The sequence below is a fragment of the Xenopus laevis genome, chromosome 7S (genome assembly GCF_017654675.1).
Source record: "Xenopus laevis strain J_2021 chromosome 7S, Xenopus_laevis_v10.1, whole genome shotgun sequence".
Classification (NCBI taxonomy): Eukaryota; Metazoa; Chordata; class Amphibia; order Anura; family Pipidae; genus Xenopus; species Xenopus laevis.
This window is the reverse complement of record NC_054384.1, coordinates 35792227-35815966: the sequence shown is the minus strand read 5'-3', so window position 1 is coordinate 35815966 and position 23740 is coordinate 35792227. Positions and strand designations below refer to the sequence as shown.

General features: G+C 37.3%; 1 protein-coding gene and 1 long non-coding RNA gene across 4 annotated transcripts in view; one reads left to right on the top strand and one right to left on the bottom strand.

Annotated features, from left to right (window-relative positions):
- The window catches only part of unc5b.S (unc-5 netrin receptor B S homeolog), a 111908-nt gene that overhangs the window by 84343 nt on the left and 3825 nt on the right, over positions 1–23740 (top strand). For 2 of the 3 annotated variants that reach the window (XM_018226772.2, NM_001161894.1), the window contains 15 exon segments: positions 1818–2039; positions 4556–4699; positions 6341–6444; positions 9131–9311; positions 10769–10936; positions 12392–12556; positions 13173–13205; positions 14034–14228; positions 15243–15617; positions 16497–16584; positions 17585–17753; positions 18923–19156; positions 20815–20964; positions 22030–22194; positions 23122–23300. In XM_018226772.2, the coding sequence (XP_018082261.1) occupies positions 1818–2039; positions 4556–4699; positions 6341–6444; positions 9131–9311; positions 10769–10936; positions 12392–12556; positions 13173–13205; positions 14034–14228; positions 15243–15617; positions 16497–16584; positions 17585–17753; positions 18923–19156; positions 20815–20964; positions 22030–22194; positions 23122–23300 (2572 nt within the window). 3 annotated transcript variants of the gene reach the window in all.
- Positions 4536–23740, bottom strand: part of LOC121396287 — a 37597-nt gene continuing 18392 nt past the window's right edge. The window contains exons 3-4 of the long non-coding RNA XR_005962959.1: positions 5766–5908; positions 4536–4666 (exon numbers count right to left, since the gene is read on the bottom strand). This is a non-coding gene — a long non-coding RNA (uncharacterized LOC121396287). The remainder of the gene's footprint in view (positions 4667–5765; positions 5909–23740) is intronic.

The window sequence follows — 23740 nt, the reverse complement described above, 5'->3', positions numbered from 1 at the left end:
GAAAGACATAAAAGAAGAATTTAGCCTAGAGTTTATTTCCAAAAGAGTATTTAATAGTAACATATATATATTTTATATGTCCTGCTGTGAAAAACTAGAAGGGGACGTACATGTATGAGATTCCTTATCCTGACTGCTCTGAATTACAGGAAAACTTACCTACTAGTCCATTATAAACAAGTAACTTATTTTTTTTTTAAAAATAATTCACTTTTCTCTATAGGGGGATGGGAACAGTTACCCTGAATGCTCGGGAACTGGAGTTTTCCTGATAATGGCTGTTATGTTATTTGCATCTAAAAAATTTAAAAAACCTAATATAAATGTTTTGTCTCCAATAAGGATTCATTATATCTTAGCTTGGATCAAGTACAATGTACAGTTTTATTATTACAGAGAAATAGGAAACCATTTTTTAATATTGGAATTATTTGGATAAAATGGAGTCTATGCCTTCCGTATTTAAGAGCTTTTTGGATAATGGTTTTCCCAGATAACAGACCTATAATAAGAAAATGTACCTTGTAGTTGATGGTAACTACCGTATATACTCGAGTATAAGCCGTCCCGAGTATAAGCCGAGGTACCTAATTTTACCTCCAAAAACTGGGAAAGCTTATTGACTCGAGTATAAGCCGAGGGTGAGAAATGCAGCAGCTTCTGGTAGTTTCAATCAAAAAATTGAGGGTTTCTGCTCCCATTGGAGGTGCCGGCGTCTCGTTTTTGGATGCCGGCGACCATTCTTGGACGCCGGCGAATATTCTTGGAGACTATTCTTGGATGTCGGCGACTATTCTTAGACGCCGGCGACTTTTCTTAGGCGCCGGCGACCGTTTTTGCGCTGACCCGAGTATAAGCCGAGGTAGAGCTTTTCAGCATATTTTGGGGGCTGAAAAACTCGGCTTATACTCGAGTATATACGGTAAGCTGCATTATTGATGCTAAAACAATCATATTGGGTTTATTAGTTAATACTTATTAGCAGACATAAGGTATGGTCATGCATATTACAAAAATAGATATTAGATCCTATATAGTTTTTTAAATGGACTTTACATATGTTCTCCAACTTACCTTGTAGATTACCTTAACTGGTAGCTTAGTTTTTTGTTTTGTTTTTTTATTAGTGCAGGCACAGTATAAATCTATGCATCTTTTTTGAGCATGCACAAAATAAATAGAACGCATGCCTATTCTTTTAATTGAGAGAGTTCGTTTTTCTTAGTTATTTTTATTATAAAGCAGCAACACATCATTATTTTACCTCCATGTTCACTATCTGAGTTCTTTTAACTTAGGGATCGTGAGCTCTGTATAAACTACGCCCAACTTTCCCTCTCTGTTTATGACTGTTTTGACTATTATGCAGGGTTATCTGTGCTTTGGCACAGATAGTTCTTTACCTTGCAAACACAAAACATGGAATTGTTTGTGTTAAGAAATAAGAAAAATCATGTATTTTTTGTGATTAAAAAAACACCTGGCAAAGAAAGTTTAGCTCAGACTTTGTTCATTGAATCTATGTTGAGCATGGGGTCTTTACTGCTCCATTAATAACATACATTATGTTAGTGCCATTACCTTTAAGGGACTAGGAAAACACGGGGCCAGGATTAGGGATATGCAGAAGAGGCATATAACAAAGGGATGGAGGGTGCCTGGGGCCAGCTCCTGACTTATTTTTATAAATAATTCCCTGTGATGGCCATATAAAATATTGTCACTAACCAGAAATGTTTAAGAAAATGTATACATATGGTACATATGATAAGATGATCATGGTTCTTTATCAGGTTTGCTCAAATTTGTCTTTGTAGGAATTGAATATAGTGATGTTCTACCAGACTCCTTCCCATCAGCCCCAGCAGAGTCCTTGCCACATTTCCTGTTGGAGCCAGAGGATGCCTATATTGTGAAGAACAAGGCTGTAGAATTAGTATGCAAGGCAAACCCAGCCACACAGATCTACTTCAAGTGCAATGGGGAATGGGTCAACCAGAATGACCATATCACCAAGGAAAGAGTGGATGATGTGACAGGTATGATTATGTTTGAGAATGCTTGCTTGTCTGTAATGCTGACACCCATCTGATCTGCTGCTTCCTTCACTGTCTGAATAGGCTCAGCTGTCTTATGGTCCCCATGCATGGGCTAATATAAGCTGCCAACAGATCAGCAAGTCAGCAGCTTATTGGGCAGAGTATGGGGCCCTGCAACAGGCTCCCTTGATCAATATCTGGCCGAAAGTCAGGCAGGTTTAAAAATCCCATCAGATCGTGTCGTTGATTCAGTCCTTGATCTGTCTGCCCATATTCTCCTAGTTCTCCTAGGGCCCACACTCGGATCAGCCCAATATCGCCCACCTCAAGGTGGGCATATCGGGGAGAGATCCACTCATTTGGAAGATCTCTGTATGTATTGCCACCTTTAACAACCTCACAGTCCCTTGCATAACTGCTAGCTAGTTTCCTATGTGTACAATTTTTCTTTTCATTCATTTTATATAAGAAAATGAATTATGACTTTTGGACTTCAGAGACTTCTAAAATAATGTGATGTCTAACTTACGGCTGCCCATCTGATGCTGTTGTTCTGAAACTTCTGGAATCCTTAAACCAAATTGTCCTTTGAAAGAATAAATTAAAAAAAAAAAAATAGGAACCAGGTTAATTTATAACTTTCATCATATTGTCATTTATTAAGCCACAGACAGAACCCTACAACAAACCCTTCCTTCATTTCCATATGAAAGGAAGGTTTGTCCAACTGTAATGTGAATTCACTGCACATGGTTAAAATTCCATACATCTATTTTAAAAGGGAGTATTAATAAGGGGTTCAATTTTATACATTCTGTATCAGTAGTTTTTCACTTTGTCCATGTAGCTTGCTGATTATTATAGCACATATTTGATGCCACAGTACATTTAATTGATGCAAATAGTTTATGGATCACTAAGGCAAGTCCAGCATGTGAATTGCACACTTCTCTCCTATATAGCACATTATTTTTTCAATCTTTATTGTAACATGTTTAGCTCCAATATCTCATTTAAATGTTATGTAACATTTCCACATACCACCAATAGTAAATTATATACATCAGGTAATATACCGGTGCAGAAATATTTGACCTTTTCACCTCTGTAATGTGTCCATGATATTAGATTATATGTAGTCATTCAATATGATTGTATCTGACTTCTGAATTGGATATCTCAGCGTGCTAATATAAGATTAACTTAATGCTGACAATGCAGACAATTGATGTAGATTTTCCACATAATAAACTTGTTTAGTGCATGTGTCAATGCATAATTAGTTTTAACTACAGTTCATACCATGCCCCCTTGTGAATATGGGCTTCTGAAATGGTGTTGTACATGAGATTTTCTGATGTTTTGCCACAGAAACAAGGCAGCAGGCTAGAGTCCTCATCCTCATTAAGCCTGCATTAGATTCCTAGCTTGTGATGCCTGCATCTCATTGGAAGGCACCAACAGCAAAGGTCTGAGAGAGAAAACAGAATTTCTTTAAATAAACATATCAGAAAGAAAATTGAGATTAAAAATATCGTACTACTGATATATTCTAGTAGTCCTGAAGTAATATAGTGATCATCCATGAAACAACTTTCATTCCTTTATTGATTTAGGACTGACGTGAAGTAAGCAATCTTCTTGTTCTTGAACTCACTTTTTCTCCATGAATATCAAGCAGCAGAATAATGTGTGTTACGTTATGCTTGTGCCAATGTCACACTGTATTTTCACACTCTTTTTATGACGTGAGACAGGGTTGTGCATGGGGTTGGCTAATTATTATGGTGGTGCATTGAAATTAGCACAGAATTGTCACTCAAAATGTTGTGTGATTACAATTGGCTTCACCCAGCTGCCTAATTAGTATGACAGCAGTTCCTATGTGTAAACCCTTATACATGGGTGTCCTTTTAATGAGTATTTAAGGAACTCATTGTTTGCAATTCATTCTGCCTGGTTGTTTCCATCACTGTGAGATCTGACTTTAAACACAGTTGCATTTGTGTTGTTTAAACATAAACCCCCATATGTAATAAAAGGCACAAAGTATGCCCAGGAGCAGTAACCAAGAGCAACCAATAAGATGCTGCCTTTTAAACAGGTGACCAGTAAATGCTACCTGCTGATTGGTTGCTATGGGTGATAAGAAGTAATGCAAACTTTGCTCCTTATATTACATAAACCTATGTTGTACAAGCAGGCAAAAGTGCAGCACTTCTTGCAATAAAAAAGTATCTGAATTCAATACATGCATTACAATGGATGCACATTGAAACTATGAGGTTTAAGAGCCCGACTTTCTTTTGTAACCCAAATGGGTGGCAGATAATACTTTGCCTTGACATTTGAAGGACAATTTGATCAATTCTTTATATGTTGTAAATACTGAGATTAAAATACCATCAACTGAACAGATTTTTAAATTGGTATTTGTGCATTAAAACATGGCCTGTTTAAGTACACTGTTTAGGCGGGGTTGTCGGATTAAAACACCTTTTTTTCACCCTCATTAGGCCTTGTGGTACGAGAAGTCCAGATTGAGGTCTCCAGGCAGCAGGTAGAAGAACTTTTTGGCTTGGAAGATTTCTGGTGCCAGTGCGTTGCTTGGAGCTCAGCAGGAACCACTAAAAGCAAAAGATCTTATGTCAGAATTGCCTGTAAGTTTTGCACAGTAATACAGTCCAGAATTTCTATTCCCCTGTTGGGAAGGATATTCATATGTCCATCTGTTTCTTTAAAAATGTAATTATAATTCATTATATATTTATTTTTAATAACCATTATTTAATAGACCCTTCTTGCTTTAGGGAATCTGCTTCTTGTTATTGTTATTTATAATACATTAGCTAATTGTGTAAGTGAACACTTAACACCATATGTATGAACGTTAACATTTTCTGACCATGTTTAATCCAATGTGTCATAGGCCAATCATTTGCCCATGGGAAAGCAGTAGGCAGGAAACAGCTACTATTAACTGTATACAGGGGCTGATATAAACTGCGGACTCCACAGCGTGGCCAGGGTATTGGCCCATGTCTAGATGAGTTCTCTCCTGGGATCCAACACATATATTGGGAAAATGTAAATACTATGCAATCAATGTGATAATCTGCCAATATGAGATTTTGCATAATCTCCCAATAGGTCTGCACAGGCCCCTGTTATGATCTGATTGCTGGTCCACGCTCAATTAGATGCTGGGTTCACTGGCCATAGCTTCTAGGAAAGATGGATAGAAAGATAAGCATGGAAATAAAATGAATATGGTGTTTCGCCTCATGGTCTGCATTTTGGTTGCACTGTTTAGGCAAGAAACGTCCAGTTTGCCTGCAGACAGTGGGGCTCATTTATCAACACTGGGGAAATTTGCCATGGGCAGTTACCTATAGTAACCAATCAGTGATTAGCTTTTTAAAGCCAGCTGCAAGCAGAACAATGAATGCAGCAATCTGGTTGGTTGCCATGGGTTACAGCCCATGGGCAATTTTGCCCAGTGTTGATAAATTACCCCACGTGTCTTACAAAAACATCCTCCTCTTAGATTTAGTCTGAGGGCTCTACAGTGTGAACATAATAATTGTATTTTAAAAAAATATTATATACATGATATATATTATATACAGGATATAGACAGCTTAATGCTATTCACTTTAACTTTTATTTCTATTTGATGATCTTTATACTGATAGTCGCTTATGTTTATGGGAATAAAGTTTTCACCTGGCTTTGTGTCACTTGCAGGTAGTTGCCAGCACTGTTGCTTCAGAGCCATGAGGGTCCACAAACAGATCCACACTCCCATCTTGTGGATGTCTCTGGAACAAACATTTCTGTAGATTCTCAGATAGAAAGTTTTCTTTACACTACAATTATATAAAATAGATGGCATGTTTTTATTAAATTTTATTCCATTCCTCCACAAGGACATTTGTAAATCTGGATCTATAAAAACAACCTCCTCAAAAATCAGCCTCCTAGGGCTTGAGTTAGTGGTGAAGTCGAAATGTTTGTGGTGCTATTTTTTTTTAGATAAAATTGCTAATTGTAATTTAGGGTCTGCCCAAAACTGATACTCTCTGCTGTTGTTAAATTACAATAAACTGCATTTGCCACCAGTCTTTGATAGCCGTTATGTAGCTTGTTAGGGGTTAAAATGGAAATATATAGACTTAACAGGGGGGCTGGGCTAAAAAAACTATCCTGTCTATGAAATATATAAGAATAACATACTTGTCCTTTCTAACTAATGCACTGACAGTATATTTTGTGAATGTGCCCTGTTCTCTCTCTCACAGATTTGAGGAAGAATTTTGACCAGGAACCCTTGGGCAAAGAAGTAGCTTTAGAACAGGAAGCATTACTCCAGTGCCGTCCCCCAGAAGGAGTACCACCTGCTGAGGTGAGGGGGGTACTCTCTGCTATAATGTTTTTAACATTATATTTGGGACTAAAAACATGTTGTTTGTTGGTACTAATGTGAACTAATTTGAACTATCTGCTTGTTCCATTTAGAACTCTGCATTAGTGAGAGGGATAAGGGGGAGGCATTAGTGAGAGGGATAAGGGGGAGGAGGGATACAGAATGTGCATAGTGACTGCTATTGGGCTATAAACACTTGCTCATAAAATCGCATAGCTTGATTTTCTCAGCAACATTTATAAACCTTTGAACTTTCAATCCACATTAATACATCAAGTAATCATTTCATTACTGGAAGGGGGGTGTCTGGTATGTCACGGGAGTGAGTGTGTCCTTGGGGCTTATCTGTTTTCCTGTCCCCTGTTCCTGCAAATGTGACTAAAAACATACTGGACCAATGATAAAATATATAATTATACATATTCCTGTACAGGTATAGGATTTTTTAAACAGAAGGCTTTGGACCCCAAATAAGGGGTCTTTGGATCACCATACTTAGGGGCAGATTTATCAAAATGTTAGATTAGAACTCGCCACAGAAAAACTAACCCATGTTCTATTCAGTCCTATGGGATTTTTAGAATTGTATTTATCAATGGCGTTTATCATGTGATGAATATGCTTTTAAAATCCCATAGTAATGAACAGAAAGCAGGTGAGTGTTATTCTAAATTCACACTTTGATAAATTGGCCTTAAATAATTCAAACATTAAATAAAGCCAATAGGCTAGTGTTACATCCAATAAGTATTCATTATATCTTAGTTGGGATCAAGTTCCTGGTACTATTTTATTATTACAGAGGAAAGAGGAAATCATTTTTAAAAATTATAATTATTTGATTAAAATTCATCCTATGGGAGACTGTCATTCATTTTCTGCATAACGGGTTTCTGGATACTAGATCCCATGTCTGTATGTAACTTGTGCAGTACCCCAGTTCATATGTTTGAGGGTGTCCGCAGACCTTGTGATGTTGGATGTTTTAATCATATTTATTAGAGGATCCTCTGTACATTTGGAAGAAAAGAAAAGCGAAGTACACTAGATGATAAAGTGCTTTAAATTAGTAATAAAATATTTAACAATGTAAACCACTTTTAAGAAATAAATTAACATATGAAAGTTTCCTTTTAAGTAGTAGGGGGTGGTGCATGGCAGTGTCACATTACTAACGCTTTTGACTGTTGTAAGCTTTATGATCTTTAACACTGCTGGAAGTGACTTTGTTCCCAGTTAAAATAACTCTGTCTCCCCGAGGCAAGATTTCATTTGACTGTCTTATTGAATGCAGCCATCCTGAAACTCTTGCAACAGCTTTAGCGTCTCAGTAGGGGATGACACCTACAAATCTTTGGCAGTTAAACTTTAGGAACAAAAGGAGGCAGACAAATTAGTTCCATCCTCGCAGATGCATTAACAAGATAAATGTGACTGCATTAAAGCTGTCAGATTTCATTATTCTGTAGAATTATTTATTTTGGATCTGTTATTCTAATCTATGACATATTCAGCCTTCCACACCTGTTTGTTTTCTTGTAACATTCAATCAGGCCTATATGGAAATATTACATTCACTCAGGCACCTTAATCGTCAATTTACACCAAAAAAATAGGTAAAACATTTATAAAGGAAACTTTATTTTGGAGGAGAGGCTTCATTTTGATTTTGTAGTTTTAGGCATTTTTTCCGAATTGATTTTGCAAACCTTGCTTTAAACAGCTATCAGTCATTTGAATGCAAATTAAAACCTAGAAACCTGCTTTGCAGCCCCAGCAACTGCAATGGAGATTCTTTTATAAAATCATTAGGATTTATATTTTTTTTTCTTTTATTTTTAAATTTTGTTTTTAATTTTTTTGGTATTTCCACTTTTGGTTAAAAGGGTTGTTCACCTTCAAACGCTTTTTTCAGTTGATTTCATATAGGTTTATTTAGTTGATACATTTGTTATTTTTAGCCCTGCTGAGCAGATTTCCAGAGCTCTTAGAGGCAGCTCTTAGTATTGATACAATAGTTGCTTATATTCCACAGATGCTGCTGAGATATCTTCTTCGGGGTGACTTATTTCCCCCCTAATTGCCTCCCCTGCTTTCCCACCGGCTAAACTGTAAATCGCAGGCGGGATGGAACTCATCGTGATTCGTTTTCTGATGTCTGCCAAAGTTGCCTTACAAGGAAACTTCGGGCGACTTCGGAAAAAGAATCGTGCAGAGTGCTATCCCGCCGGCGATTTACATTGGGGAGATTAGTCGCCCTGAAGAAGAGATTTGTCGCCGGGCAACTAATCTCCCTGAATCTGCCTGTGTGCCCTGACACTAACAGTTTAGAATCTGCACCTGGATTACTGAGCTGCCAGACTGAAACACTAGAGACCGGAACATTCAACTTTAAATTTAACAGTAAAAAAAAAAATAAAAGATGGAAAGTAATCTAAAAATAACTGAACTGAAAAAAAAGTTCAAAGGTGAACAACCCCTTTAATTATACGAAGGCTGCAATGGCGTTGTTTCAGTGTCATGACAAGCAAGTGAAGGGTCAAACAGTGACATGAATTTACTTTCTAGGAAGGTGACTGTTGGCTGGTGGTTCTGCCCCAAGAATAAATTGATGCTTACTGTGCCCTCAGTGTACCTAAAATATATATTTATTCTTCCTTTGTAGGTGGAATGGCTAAAAAATGAAGAAATAATTGATTCTACAAAAGACACAAACTTCCTCATTACAATTGACCACAACCTTATAATTAAACAAGCTCGTCTTTCAGACACAGCCAACTACACCTGTGTTGCTAAGAACATTGTCGCTAAGCGCAGAAGTACCACAGCGACTGTAATTGTATTTGGTAAATATACATTTTCTATACTTTGGTTTGTTTACATTGCCTCACGTTTATTGTCCAATGCGAAATTTCAGTGCAACATTGATGGTAGTAACTGCTAAGATCGCAAGGTGTGTTCTGTTGAGGGCTACAAAATGGCAAACCGTAAAGCTGGCCATAGACGCAAAGATCCGATCGTACAAATCCTCAATTCGTTCGATTTTCGGACCGTGTAGGGAGAGTCCATTTTTCTTCCCATGGAGATCGGACTTTTGGTCGATCGGACAGGTTAAAAGATTTCTGTCGGCTGCCGATAATTTCTCTGCATGTATTGCCGATCGTACGATTTTCAGTGGGAGACGGTCACCAGTTTTGTCGTACGATTGCTGTCAGGGGCAGAACATCGACTGATCTGTTCTTTTACTACTTTGATCGGAATAGTTAGTGGCAGGTCGGGAGATGGGGGAAGTCCAATCGGTCGAGGATTCGAACGATCGGATCTTTGCATCTATGGCCAGTTTAAGGCATTGCACTGATCCATAAACTCACCAAATATGGAGTAGCTTCAGTTCCCCTATTTGCCCTGTTTAACCCAAGTAGTACCCAAGAACATTATTGATTAAAACATTAGGCCAAAGTATAAACAGCATAAGCCCTATTTATTGAACTCATGTTAAAAAAGGGGGTATATTGGCCCTTTAAGTACATGCGCATACTGATGTAGTTAAACCAATAAGGTCAAAATATGTATTATCTCCCTTAATTAACTTTAATGCAACCAGTTACCATTTCTCTTATTCTACATATTCAGTACATGGAACATAGTAGCCATATTGTTTGATGAGTAAAGCTTGTACTGTACTATAAAAGGTTTTTGCATGAAAGAAGATATTTACACAAATTCAGATTACAGAATGTTTGGAAAATGCTCCCTCCTGCATATATTGTTATAATGCAATATGTATTGCAACTAAAATCATTCTTTTTAATGATCATAAAATAATACACAGTATATTTATCTGTACAGAGATGAACCCCAACCATAAAAACAATGTAAGGGCAATATAGAAATGAATCGACATTGTTAACCTGTCAGAGATGGCCATCCAAATAACAGAAGGTTGCAGATGAAGCCACTTAGCTGTTATTTGTCTAGTAAATTAATTGAATGCTTAAAATGAAATAATCACAGCACCTGTTAACAGGTTGTGTGTGCCAACTTTGTCCAGCAGACGGTGGGTTGCGGACATTTATTCAGGCTGGGCTTTAGGTTAACAGATGGTAAAATATTTTCAAATCATCATCATAAAATAACTGTTACTTTTCTCTCTTGCTCTTTCCTGCCTGAATTATCACCAGTGATTTTTTTTTAGCTTTCTTTTCTACTTTGCATCCAGCCACACTTCATACTAATTACTATGTGTTTAGCAGGAATCTTTGGGGAAATGCTTTGATGATCATTTATTTTCCTCTCTGGTTAGTGAATGGAGGATGGTCCTCTTGGACAGAATGGTCCCCATGTAACAATCGCTGTGGGCATGGCTGGCAGAAAAGGACAAGAACATGCACCAACCCAGCTCCACTCAATGGAGGAACAATGTGCGAGGGGCAACAGTACCAGAAATTTGCATGTAACACTATGTGTCCAGGTATAAGACCTATCTATTTGCATGTCCTGTAGAATTTTCTGTAATAGAAGTGTGATAAGAGTGTTTCCATTTGTTGCATAAAATGAACTGACCTTATGTTTTACAGTATCAGCATTTACTTTTTAGCCTAATTTACCTCAAACTATATGTGTTTTTGTCTGAATACAGACCTGACAAGTTTGACAGGTTTTTACTATGATCCCTTTGAAATACCCTTTGTTAGCCAGCTACTGCTTCTCATTCACTTGAATTGGATTCTGTCTGCATCTGACATGTGTGCCATTAAATGAGAACTAAAGTGTAACTAAAGAAGTAGGTAGAAATGTTATACACTATGTTTTGGGATTCTGTACAAGCCCAAGGCAACCACAGCCCTTTAGCAGAGAAGATATGTGTCTCCAAAGATGCCCCAATAGCTCCCCATCTTCTTTTCTGCTGATTCATTGCACCTTTTCTGTGCTGCTGTAACTTACTGAGCTTAGGGACTGACTCACAATATACAGTACACATAGAATATAAATGGCACAATATAAGGCTGATTAGTAATAAATACAGATAATTATTACATGACAGCACAGAAACCAGTAGCATCAGCTGATATTACAGGGCAGCCTCATTTTCTGCTTGATAATTTGCGACGACCCTAAGCTTAGCTTCTAAACAGTTGCTCAGAGCCCACTGAGCATGTGAGTGTCGCAGACACTTTACAAGATGGTGACCTCCTGTGGCAAGTTTGAAATCCTGGATCATTGCTGCTATTGAGAAGATGAAACTTTAGGCTAGTACATTAAGTTTAGTATATAAAATATGGCATTTGTAGCATATTCATTTTTAAGGTTTAGTTCTCCTTTAAGGAGCAAACATATCGGCACAAGTGTCTGCTGTAGATAAGGCATTTCCAATTCAATTACATTGAAGCAGTTATTAGCAGAGAAGGGCATTTAGAGCACAAAAGATATTTATGTGCTTTCATCCAGACTGAAATATTGACAGTAACATCTTTTTGCTATTTGTTATGCATTAATCATTATTTGAATGCACGTAGGGATAAATACAGTTGCAATTTGTGCATGATAATGACCTAATTATCCTAGAAAAATAATACATCATGAGTGTCAGCCACAACCCATTATTTGGCTGTGGGAATGTGACTTATTTGGCACATTCTTGATCCAGGCATGTAGAAAAGGTGGTGTAATCACATAGCAGCCCTACTGTATAGAGGCAGTATTCAAACACGGGCGATAGTTTATGTTCTGTTAGCAACTGTCCTGGAGACACGCGCAGGTACTAATGCAGCAAAAATTAATAGCTGTCTGCTTTACAGTTAAGTGGATCACAGAAATTAGTGATTACCTTTTAAACCTTTAGGATCTTTCAAAATGGACAAGTAGTTTTACCCCTAGACTTTGTCGCATATTCTCATTGCCTGTACCTTTTATTTTTACTATGCAGTGGATGGAGGTTGGACTGAGTGGAGTAAGTGGTCAGCCTGCAGCACCGAGTGCACACATTGGAGGAGTAGAGAATGCAATGCCCCCACACCAAAGAATGGAGGGAAAGATTGCAGTGGAATGCTGTTGGACTCTAAAAATTGCACCGATGGCTTATGTATGCAAAGTAAGTGTATCGGTTCACTGAGACAATGCCTTAAACCGAGTTTGTTGGTAATGCGAAATGGGCTACATAATTATGTGTGTGTAGTGTGCAGTATTTCTGCACTTCTGCTCCCTGTTGCCTCTAGTTAATAAGTTATGACCAGTAAATTAAATAGCTTCCTGTCTAGGTTACAAAGGATACTAATCAGTCTGGCTTTGCACCTTTGAAATGAGGATCAGACTCAGTGAGGCAACTTCGGGCGACTATGGGAAACGCATCGCCGCGTGTGCTTTAGCGCAGGCGACTTTTCATTATAGCCTATGGGAAAACACCCTTAGGCAGTTCGGGGAGATTGACGCTCAGAAGACGAGTCGCCTGGCGACTAATCACCCAAATCTTCTCGTGTGGACTAACCCTAAGGGATGCAAGATTAACTCCTTCCTATCGTACTACCTACCATATTGGGAAACCTCATTTTCCATTTTTTATTTTTATTTTACCATTCATGTAACCTTACTTTTAATTCAGTATATTTTCTCATATTTTCATGATACAGTATATTCATTATTTTGTTTCCTTTTGGTTTGACTGCTTTCATGCCAGCTAACTTCATTGTTTTGATTTTTGTTTTTAACAGACAAAAGAGTTTTAGGTGAAACAAAAAGCCATTGTAAGTGTCATTTCATTTCATTTTTTTCTTTTTTACTTTTGATCATGTAACACCATTTTCTTATTCTGCATGTATGGTTACTGACTTCATTGTTAAACGAAACATGAGGACACTATCCATTGATTATGCAGGACATATATTGTACTTAATGAACTCCATCATAATTAGACCTCCATCATAATTAGACCTCCATCATAATTAGAAAGTCAGTAATCCTCATAATCACAGTCAGAATTTAACAGTGTTCAAGCCAATATGATTGGTCATCTTTAGGGATGAGCATATTTTCTTGCCAATTACAGTTTTCAAGCTGAAAATGTCAAGAGTCTGCACTAAAATTTGCCATGTGTTTTGTATGCTGCTAACCCCACACATTGTTTTATTGACTGGCCGTCATTCCAAATGGATGGATACCATAAGAGGGGCCATATGGTTGCCTCTCTAGTATTCTGTTGAGATAAAATGCACGACAAATATGGTGCAAATATGGCAAATTAATATTGATAAACGTATGGCCAGCTTTATGTGTATGTTTCTTCTATAAATTTGGCATAAAGATTCATTGAGAGGATGAGAAAATATTTTGCCATTCTTTCAAGTCAAAACTCCAACTTAAGGTGAACTGTAGGCAAGTGGCATCTCCTGGTCTTGGCATATGAGGGTGATGGGAAATATATCTTTGTTGGAGCTGGGAGTCACTGTTAGGATATTCTGGATCTGGAACATGTATCCCCTCTGTAGATTAAAAAGAGCATAAACAATGAAAGTTCTGCTTGATAAGTTGAGCTCTGGCTTGTTACTCAGTGTTCTATTTTTCTCTCCCCTCAGTACTAGAATCTACAGGGGATGTGGCTTTGTATGCTGGCCTAGTTGTTGCCATTTTTATCATCATCATCCTACTCATGGCTGTGGGCATAGTTGTCTATCGGCGCAACTGCCGAGAATTTGACACAGACATTACAGACTCATCAGCTGCCCTTACCGGTGGGTTTCATCCAGTCAACTTCAAAACCTCTAGACACGGTAAGGCTAATGTAGTTGACATGTTGACCTGTTCACTGCTGTGTGCGCTCATTAACTGTCATCATCTGAGGTGCTGGCAGATGGTGCAGAAAACAAAACAGATGAAGCTTATAAAGACAACATTCCAATGGTTTCTATTCAGGGAATTGAAATTACAGACTGTATAGTTTGTAATTACAGAACACATCTCCTTTTTTGACATGCATCTAAAGGCCACATTGTTGTCATTCACTTATTTGCTTTGAAGTTAAAATGTGCTGTTAACAATGAAGTCACTTTATCTTGCATAGTGTATGAAAACATGCAATAAGTAGAGAAACCAGTCATTTACTTGGAATTTTTTAGAAACAATTACAATTTACCCCCCTGGCTACTGTACAGCTGCAAGTCAGATTATGCTTACCTAAAGCTGAACAAACTGTTATTATTATTAATAAAATATAGGAAAATAGCAGCATGGATGATTATCTGGATATTTATGATCTGTGGTTGATAAAAGGCATATAGAAATAATTATATTGTATGGATCACATTTTCCTTTACATTCATTATTTTTTAATTATCAAGGTTGAAATATTCTTGTCTCATTAAATAGCAAATTCCAGTTAATTTTACAAATGTATTTCTTCTTTGTTTTTTATGACCATATATACTCCTTGCACATACATAAACGTAATTTGGATTTCAGCTTAATCTTGCATAACACTGCATACTTTGTGTGAATGCAGCAGTTCCTCAACACTCGTGACATGTGCATATCATATCATGGAATCAAAATGAATGCATTCAGGCATGCTAGAAATGTGTTTACAGTAAAATGGTTCTTCTACACGTACCTGGCTAGAAATAGGAATCATTTGCTAAACCTACAATATTCCTGTGTCACCTTAGCCCAAATAGTCTTCAGAATTATAACAGGGATTATATTCATCGACAGGTTGCTGTGACCATTTTTATATGTATCTGCCATATTGTAGGAGTAGTATTGTAAAATTATATTTCTTTTATCTTCAGACAATTCCCAGCTTATTCACCCTGCTATGCAGCCAGATTTAACTGCGAATGCTGGCATATACCGCGGCCATATGTATGCCCTGCAGGACTCTGCAGATAAAATTCCAATGACCAATTCTCCCTTGCTGGATCCATTACCAAACCTGAAGATTAAGGTCTATAACTCGTCTACAGTAGGCTCCAGTCCTGGCATCCACGATGGGAATGACCTTCTTGGGGCAAAGCCCACTGGCACATACCCATCTGATAACATAATGAATGCCAGAAATAAAAATATGAGCACTCAGCATCTGCTCACTTTACCTCGGGACTCTAGTAACAGTGTAACAGGGACATTCGGCAGTCTCGGTGGAAGACTAACATTTCCTAACACAGGTGAGTTTACCACTAAAATGCAAGAGACTAGGACTTGTTATAATGTGATATCATAGTTCACTGAGACCACATACAATGGAGATGCCAGTTTGTCCTTTGTGATACCCTTGTTTTAAACATAAACTTATTTTGTTTTTTGTTTTCTACTAAAATACCTAATGTCTGGTTAGAGTGCTTCATGCTTCACAGAAATGATTAGAGATTACACAGTGCATTAATAACCCATTCCACATCAGACGTATTCAAGTTCATAATGACTCTTTTTGGCTATGTTTCCAGAAATCTGTTAATTAGTTTTAGAAGAAGAGATGATGTCAGTGGCTAGACTTTGCACGGAAGTTGTATTTTATCACTCCATGAATTGAAAATGCATAAACAATTTTGGCTGCAAAGAGCTCTGTAATGCAAATTCACTTGTTGCTGTCTGGCTGCTTGAGCTTGCCTAAAGGTGACCATACACGATAAGATCCGCTCGTTTGGTGAGGTTGCCAAACAAGCGGATCTTAATCCTTTTTGCCCACCAAAGGCAGGGCAATATTGGGATAATCCCAATGGGATTATCACAAAGGAAATGGGCACCAATGGGTCATAGGGCCTCATCAACTAGCCAATGCGGTCCTCAATCTCAGAAAAAATCAAATCTGCCCAATCGTTATCAGGACAATTTTTGGCTTGATATGGATCGGGCAGTCCAGTCGGAAGCCCCACACACAGGCAGATAAGATGCTAAATCAGTGTAAAGGACCGATATCTGCTTTAATCTGCTCGTGTATGGCCACCTTTAGATTTTGTGCAAATAAAAGTTGGTTTTAAAACAGAGACATACAAAATACTAGTTAACAGAAAGGTTCATATATATATATTTTCTTTCCCCAACAGGGGTGAGTTTACTGATTCCTCAAGGGGCAATTCCACAGGGAAAATACTATGAAATGTACCTAATGATCAACAAACGAGAAAACACTGTGTAAGTATGTTTAAGTTTCACTGCACGGGATGCCATGACTCTGCACAGGATTTGTTACTAATAGTGAAACTTGATAATAACAAAATACTTGTTAAGATTCTTGACAAAACTGCTTATAGTGTTCTGGTAAATGATGTAATTATTTTATTCCATTCATGATTCTATATGATTCAGAATCTATTGTCCTCCCATTTTGTGCTTCCCTCTGTAGCTTTAAACCTTTTATAGAATAATAATACATTCAAGATGAATTTGCATTTAAAAGGAGGGGGGGTACTTGTCCCCACAAAATGCTCCAATCTATTGCCTCCTTTGGTGGCAACAAAATGTAATTTCGTAAGGTGGCCATACACAAGCCGATAAAAGCTGCCGACAGACCGAGTCGGGAGCTTATTAGCCATGCGTGAGGCCCTCAGTCAGCCAGATGTCTATCGGGCAGGGTTAAAAATCCTTTCGAATCATCGCCTCATCTGTTCGTTGATGAGGTCCTGTGATCCGACTGCCCGTATTGCCTACATAATGATCCTATCAAGGAGAGATACGATCATTTGGCAAAATCGCCAAACGAGCGGATCTCTGTGTATGGCCACCTTTATAATCAGTCCTCTAATTTCTCTGCTAATCCATTGTATTCATTTGGAAACATTATAATAGCTAGCTGAGGGCAGGGGAGACATTCACCTATTCCCTTCTAAACACCCATGTCAAAAGGAAATCTGTATTATCTACATTTGAGAATGGGGATTATTTCTGTAAAAACTGGACAAGATTTGGCTTTTTTTTTCATTACTGAAGGGGATGTCAACCTAAAAATGCAATTTTGGCTAATGAATGAATATATAGTGATACTTTGGGAAAAAATGTGCATTTAATAGATTTGAAATCATTTTTAAAAATTGCATTTCTAGCAAATACTCTCGAAAATACAATATACAAATTAATTTGATTGAAAGGAAAACCTGTTATGTTTGTTTGATTTATACCTTATTTTCTCTCGTAGTCTGCCTTCAGAAGGGACACAAACCATTTTGAGTCCCATAATCACTTGCGGTCCTACCGGACTCCTACTATGCAAGCCAGTTATTCTCACAGTTCCCCACTGTGCAGATATCACCACATCAGACTGGATTTTACAGCTGAAGACTCAGTCACATCAAGGCAACTGGGAGGTAGGCTACTCTAAAGAATGTATTCCTATAGCTGCAATACATGGGCAGATTTTGTTGTGTGAAACGACCAAAAGGATGCTCCGACAAAATTGTCTGCAATGAAATCGGTCCCTGCAAGGGATGGTCAGATAATCATTGTTAAATAAACATTCACTGAGCATGTCAGGTTGGGTTAAAAATGTAAATGAAGAAACAGCCATCACTTAATATATGTTAGACCTTGCCCTCTTGACAAACATACAACAAAAGTCTCCTTACAAACTCACATACCATTAACCATTGATGGATAAATTGTTTGTTAAAATGATTGGTTAGCCGATAATATAATAATCTGCCTGTGTATGACCATCTTAAGTACTGCGTTGTACATAAAAATGCCTTTTTCCAGTTTGGGAACCAACTAGGCATACTGCAATACCTTTATCCCCTCTACAATATGGAAGAGAAAAGTTTTACGTTGGCCTACTCAGAATCATATTACATTAAGAAAAACTTTTACAATACATTTGAACCCAGTATTATCTAAAGTATGCAAATGTTAATGCATTTTTCCCTTTAGACAATAAATGGTATAAGTGTTTTCTGGACCTTTCAGAATTAGGTTCATGTTACCTACAATACCAATGGTAACACAGTTTCCCTACCTATAGTTTTTGTTTTTGCTTTTTTTTTTTTGCTGTTGATTACCGATACTGTGTGCAGTATATTGAGCTAATGTTAAATTTAAATTCACTTAAATTTGTTTAAAGGAGAAGGAAAGGCATATTTTATTGTGGGGTGCCAAAAATAAAGGCGCACCGAAAACTTTGTACAAAAACATTTTCGTACAATATTCGGTACGTGTATGGCAGAAGAGTTAAAAAATTGCGCCTGAACATTGGCAACTGTTAGTGCTGAATCGTCAGATACAGGTAGAATTCAATTGTTTCTACCTGTATATCTACCTGTATATCTACCTGTATATCTGACGATTCAGCTCTTCATGTGTGTATTGAAATGAACTATCTTTCTTGGAAAGATCTTTTCCAAGAAAGATTGTAATTGTTACGTCTATGGCCACCTTTAGGCACAACAGTTGACAGTAGATAGCAGTTGCCTTAGAGTGAGGTTACTTACTGTAGACAACATATTAACCACATATTGTGTTTGCTACATTTGCTATTTTTCAGGAGGTTGTGACACTAAATGAAGAAACTCTTAATACTCCATGTTATTGCCAGCTGGAAAGTCACTCATGCCACATCTTGCTTGACCAACTGGGCACCTATGCTTTTGTAGGAGAGTCCTACTCCAGATCCGCTATAAAAAGGCTTCAGCTTGCGATATTTGCACCTATGCTCTGCACCTCACTGGAATACAATCTTAAAGTATACTGCGTAGAAGACACGCCTGATGCATTAAAGGTAGCACATTTACTTAGGGTTCTGGTGTTTCTTGCCTGATGATGCGGCTTGATGGGAGAGGATGATGAGATATATTGCACAGCAACTGGATAAGTAGAGGTTGAACATCTTGGTATTACTCCTGAGATGATAACAAGGTCCTACAAGGTTAGGGTTGGGTGCAGATTGCACACATCACTAGTGGGCACAAACTGCTACCATTTGCATTAATAGCTGTTGTCTTTTTAATGTTCTTAGTGAGTTTAAAGGAGAACCTTAAAAATGAATATGATTAAAAATGCCATATTTTATATACTGAACTTATTGCACCAACCTAAAGTTTCAGCTTGTCAATAGCAGCAATGATTCAGGACTTCAAACTTGTCACAGGGGGTCACCATCTTGGAAAGTCCCTGCGACACTCACATGCTCAGTGGGCTCTGAGGATCTGTTGAGCGTAGCTTAGGGGTTGTTGCAAATTTACAAACAGAAAATGAGGTTGGCCTATAATATAAGCTGATGCTACAAGGCTGATTATTAAATTCTAATATCAATTGTACTGGTTTCTGAGCTGATGTAGTAATTATCTGTATTAGTTACTAATCAGCCTTATATTGTGACATTTCTATTACATATATACAGTATATTGTGAGTTAGTCCCTAAACTCAGTAAGTGACAGAAGCACAGAGCATGTGCAGTGAATCAGCAGAAAAGAGATGAGGAACTACTGGGGCATCTTTGGAGACACAGATCTTTACTGCTAAAGGGCCGTGATTGCCTTGGGAAGGTACAGAATCCCAAAACATAATGTACAACATTTCTGGCCTACTTCTTTAGATAGGCTTTAGTTCTCCTTTAAAGGGGAAAACAATATTTTAATGATAATTCTCAAATTCTAATCCCAAATGAATGGACTAATTGTATAATAACTTTGTGATAAATTGAATAAATGGGCTGCTTTCTTAGCTCTCTTTCTTTAAATTAGCAATATTCTACATTTGCATTAAATTCTTGCATATTGTAGATTTGTGAAATGCGCATTTAGGTTTTAGAGTATTGCCTTGAGGGTTTTGCAAATCTTGATTAGTAAAAACACATTTTCTGACATATCATTAGTTTGTGTGTTATAAAGAAAATGATGTAGCTTGCAATAGGTAAATGTCATCAAGTTGTTATATATTTTAATTAGCTTGCAATGCTGTTTGTAGTTTACTCTTTTCGACTCTGCATTTTTGCTGCTTTGCATTAATGGACATTTTCACTCCCTGTATGATTAGTTAAGACACCTGTCATTTCTTAATAAATATAAAGGTATATAAATATATAATTATATATCTATATATATATATCTATATATCATCATATATCATCTTGATAAAGGTCCGTGTGTGGACCGAAACGTCGATCCAATAAAACAAGTTTTATTTTGATAAATCCCAGTGTGCGTCAGCTTTCTACATGAATATATATATATATATATATATATATATATATATATATATATATATATATATATATATATAACTGTGATACAATTCTAGATGTGTTATAAATATTAAAGATTTTACTTCCAATAACCCATCTTTGATTTAGCTACATAACTGAAAATGTTCTGAAGGGATGCAGGCTCAACAACCTGGTGATACACTAACAGCTCCATTAATTTTGTTTTTTGCAGGAAGTTCTTGAACTGGAAAAGACTTTGGGAGGATACCTTATAGAAGAGCCAAAGCCATTAATGTTTAAGGACAGTTACCACAATTTACGTCTGTCCATCCACGATATTCCCCACTCATTGTGGAGAAGCAAACTGTTGGCCAAGTATCAGGTCAGTAATCAGATGAAATATATGTAGGAATTCACCAGGTTTTTTTAAGCAACATACATGAGCTGATCATGCACCAGTATATCTTTCAATGCCAGTGGACTTCTAATATATTCTAGTGAAGCTACAGGTGACATTATAGCATGTTGTTTTTATATGTTCATGACATTGTATATGTTAGTGGTTAACAGTCAATGACATGTTTCTAACAGATATTTTTGCCATTGCAGTGGTTTATAATCCATGCCACGAACCTCCCTAACTAGGGTTATTGAAATCCAGTGGTGTCTTACTGTATCCAACACAGATTTTGTTTGACTTTTTTGGAGTATAATAACCAACTGGCTTTAAAGCTCTAAACTGGCTGATTAAAGAAGAACTAATCCCCTCTCCAAGCTCCCTGCCGGCAACATTTATTCCATTTAAAAGTTTCCAGTGTACTAGACCGCCATACAATTGCAGTTGCATGATTGAGCTTGAAGGCACCCTCTTCCCCTGTCTTCGGCTCCTATTCTTTTCACTAACTCGGATCTTGCAGGAGCATTCACAGTTTAATATATGTCCGTAATTGGCTTCAATTGAGCACGCTTGCAGAAGATCCTTATTGGCGACTGACCGAAGAGAACCCTGAAGACAGTGGAAGATGGTGCTTTTGAATTCAGCTGCGCAGCTCTGCAGTTTTGTAGCAGATTGGAACACGGAAACTCTTCAATTGAATAGATGTTGCGGATAGAGGGAGCTTGGGCGGAGGGTGTTAAGGGCGTTGGACAGCAAATGTTAATTTTGTGATTAATGTGATTGTGTTTAGGGTACCGGTTGGGACAAACACAGGTTTTTAAGCAAACCTAACAGATAAATACCTACAATATATTTGCTCATTAGTTATCTTTATTTCTTATAAATTTTACTTATGCTGTGTGCACTAATTGCAAAATTTACTCATAATGGTAGCTGATACACAGGGTTGTTTACATGTGAAAACAACTTTTATACAGTCCTGCATCTTAATTAAATTTTACCAAAAATTGCCTTTTAAAGTGAAGACCCTTGCCCTTATTTGTCTTCCAGGAAATCCCCTTTTACCATGTTTGGAGCGGTAGCCAGCGGACATTACATTGCACATTCACACTGGAGAGGTACAGCCTGGCAGCCACAGAATTAACATGCAAAATCTGTGTAAGGCAGGTTGAAGGAGAAGGACAGATATTTCAGCTCCATACTTCACTAGAAGAGGTAAGATTAAAAAGGCTGCAGGTGACAAGGTACATGATGTTAGTTTATTACTTGTTGAATATTAATTGCTCCTCTTTAATGAATGAGCTGGAAGGGCTTTCAACCCCAGGGCTGTAGATGTGAGCTCCAGTTGTAATAGTTTTTTATCTTCAGTCATTTGAAGGATTGTACAGTTATGGCATCCACTATCCAGAAAGATCCAAACTACGGAAAGGCCAACTCCCATAGACTTAATTTTATCCAAATAATTTGAATGTTTAAATGATTTCCCTTTTCTCTGTAATAATAAAACAGCACCTTCTACTTGATCCACAACAGAGGGTGTTGGAAGCAAAATCAGCCAATTGGGTTTATTTAATGTTTACATGATTCTCTAGTAGACTTAAGGTATAAAGATCCAAATTATAGAAAGATTTATCTGGAAAACCCCAGGTCCCGGGCATTTATGGATAATCTCATATCTGTAGTTTTATAATTCTAATATCCACCTGTCAGATACTAATAGTGGATCCGTCACGGACACAATTGGTTGAAAGTAACGTGCTGTCCAAAAAGAACTAAAAACCAGACAAGCCCCAAATAAATAAGAATTGATTTTGTCATTTATTCCTTCTATATCACAGGGCACAATGTATGGAGGAACTGACAGATGGGCATTATGATCACAAGACCTTTCTAGATATATACATAACAAAGCTACAGCCCTTTGTGCTTTGTATATCTTAGGGCTTACTTATTACATTCATTTTAAGTATTTATAACTGGTCACTAAAATATATTGGCATATATTATTTAACAGAGGGTCCTGTTTCTCTTCATTTTCTTGTTCTGATGAGTTGAAATCGAACGGGTTAGTTACATTTCCTTCAAGATCATAATGTCTAGCATGAATCTTTGTAATCTACAGTTTTTTGTTTTTTTCCCCAGAATGTCAAATCATTTGACCCATTTTGTTCACATGCTGAAAACAGTGTGACTACTCAGTTGGGACCATATGCCTTTAAAATCCCATTCTTAATCCGGCAAAAAATCTGCAATAGTTTGGATGCCCCTAATTCCAGAGGAAATGACTGGAGGCTTCTGGCACAAAAGCTTTGCATGGATCGGTGAGTCTCAATATTGCCTCCCTGACACACTCAAGATGGAGTAGATGTGAGGCAGATATGTTCTGCTCTATCTGTGGATGCAACAGATTCTTTTTATAAAAGAAAGTGCTTTAATTCTAGCACCTTGAAGTGTATTCTAAAAGCACAGCATTAGACCAGGTCTAATTACCCATGGTAACCAATCAAATGGCATGTAAATTGGTTTCTAAGTAAGTGTTGCACCTTTTATTACACTGCCCCCTCCACCCAATGATTTTTATATATTTGCATTATTTGTAGCAAACATGTCCACAAATGAAAAATAATCCTGCCCAATTTTTGATAATCCGCATAAAATAGGAAGATGTGTTTACTCCATACCCACTTCTGTTCAGTTATAAAGTCTGTTAACCAATTATGTTCTATTAACCTTTATATATAAATAAAATAGTTTATGGCAC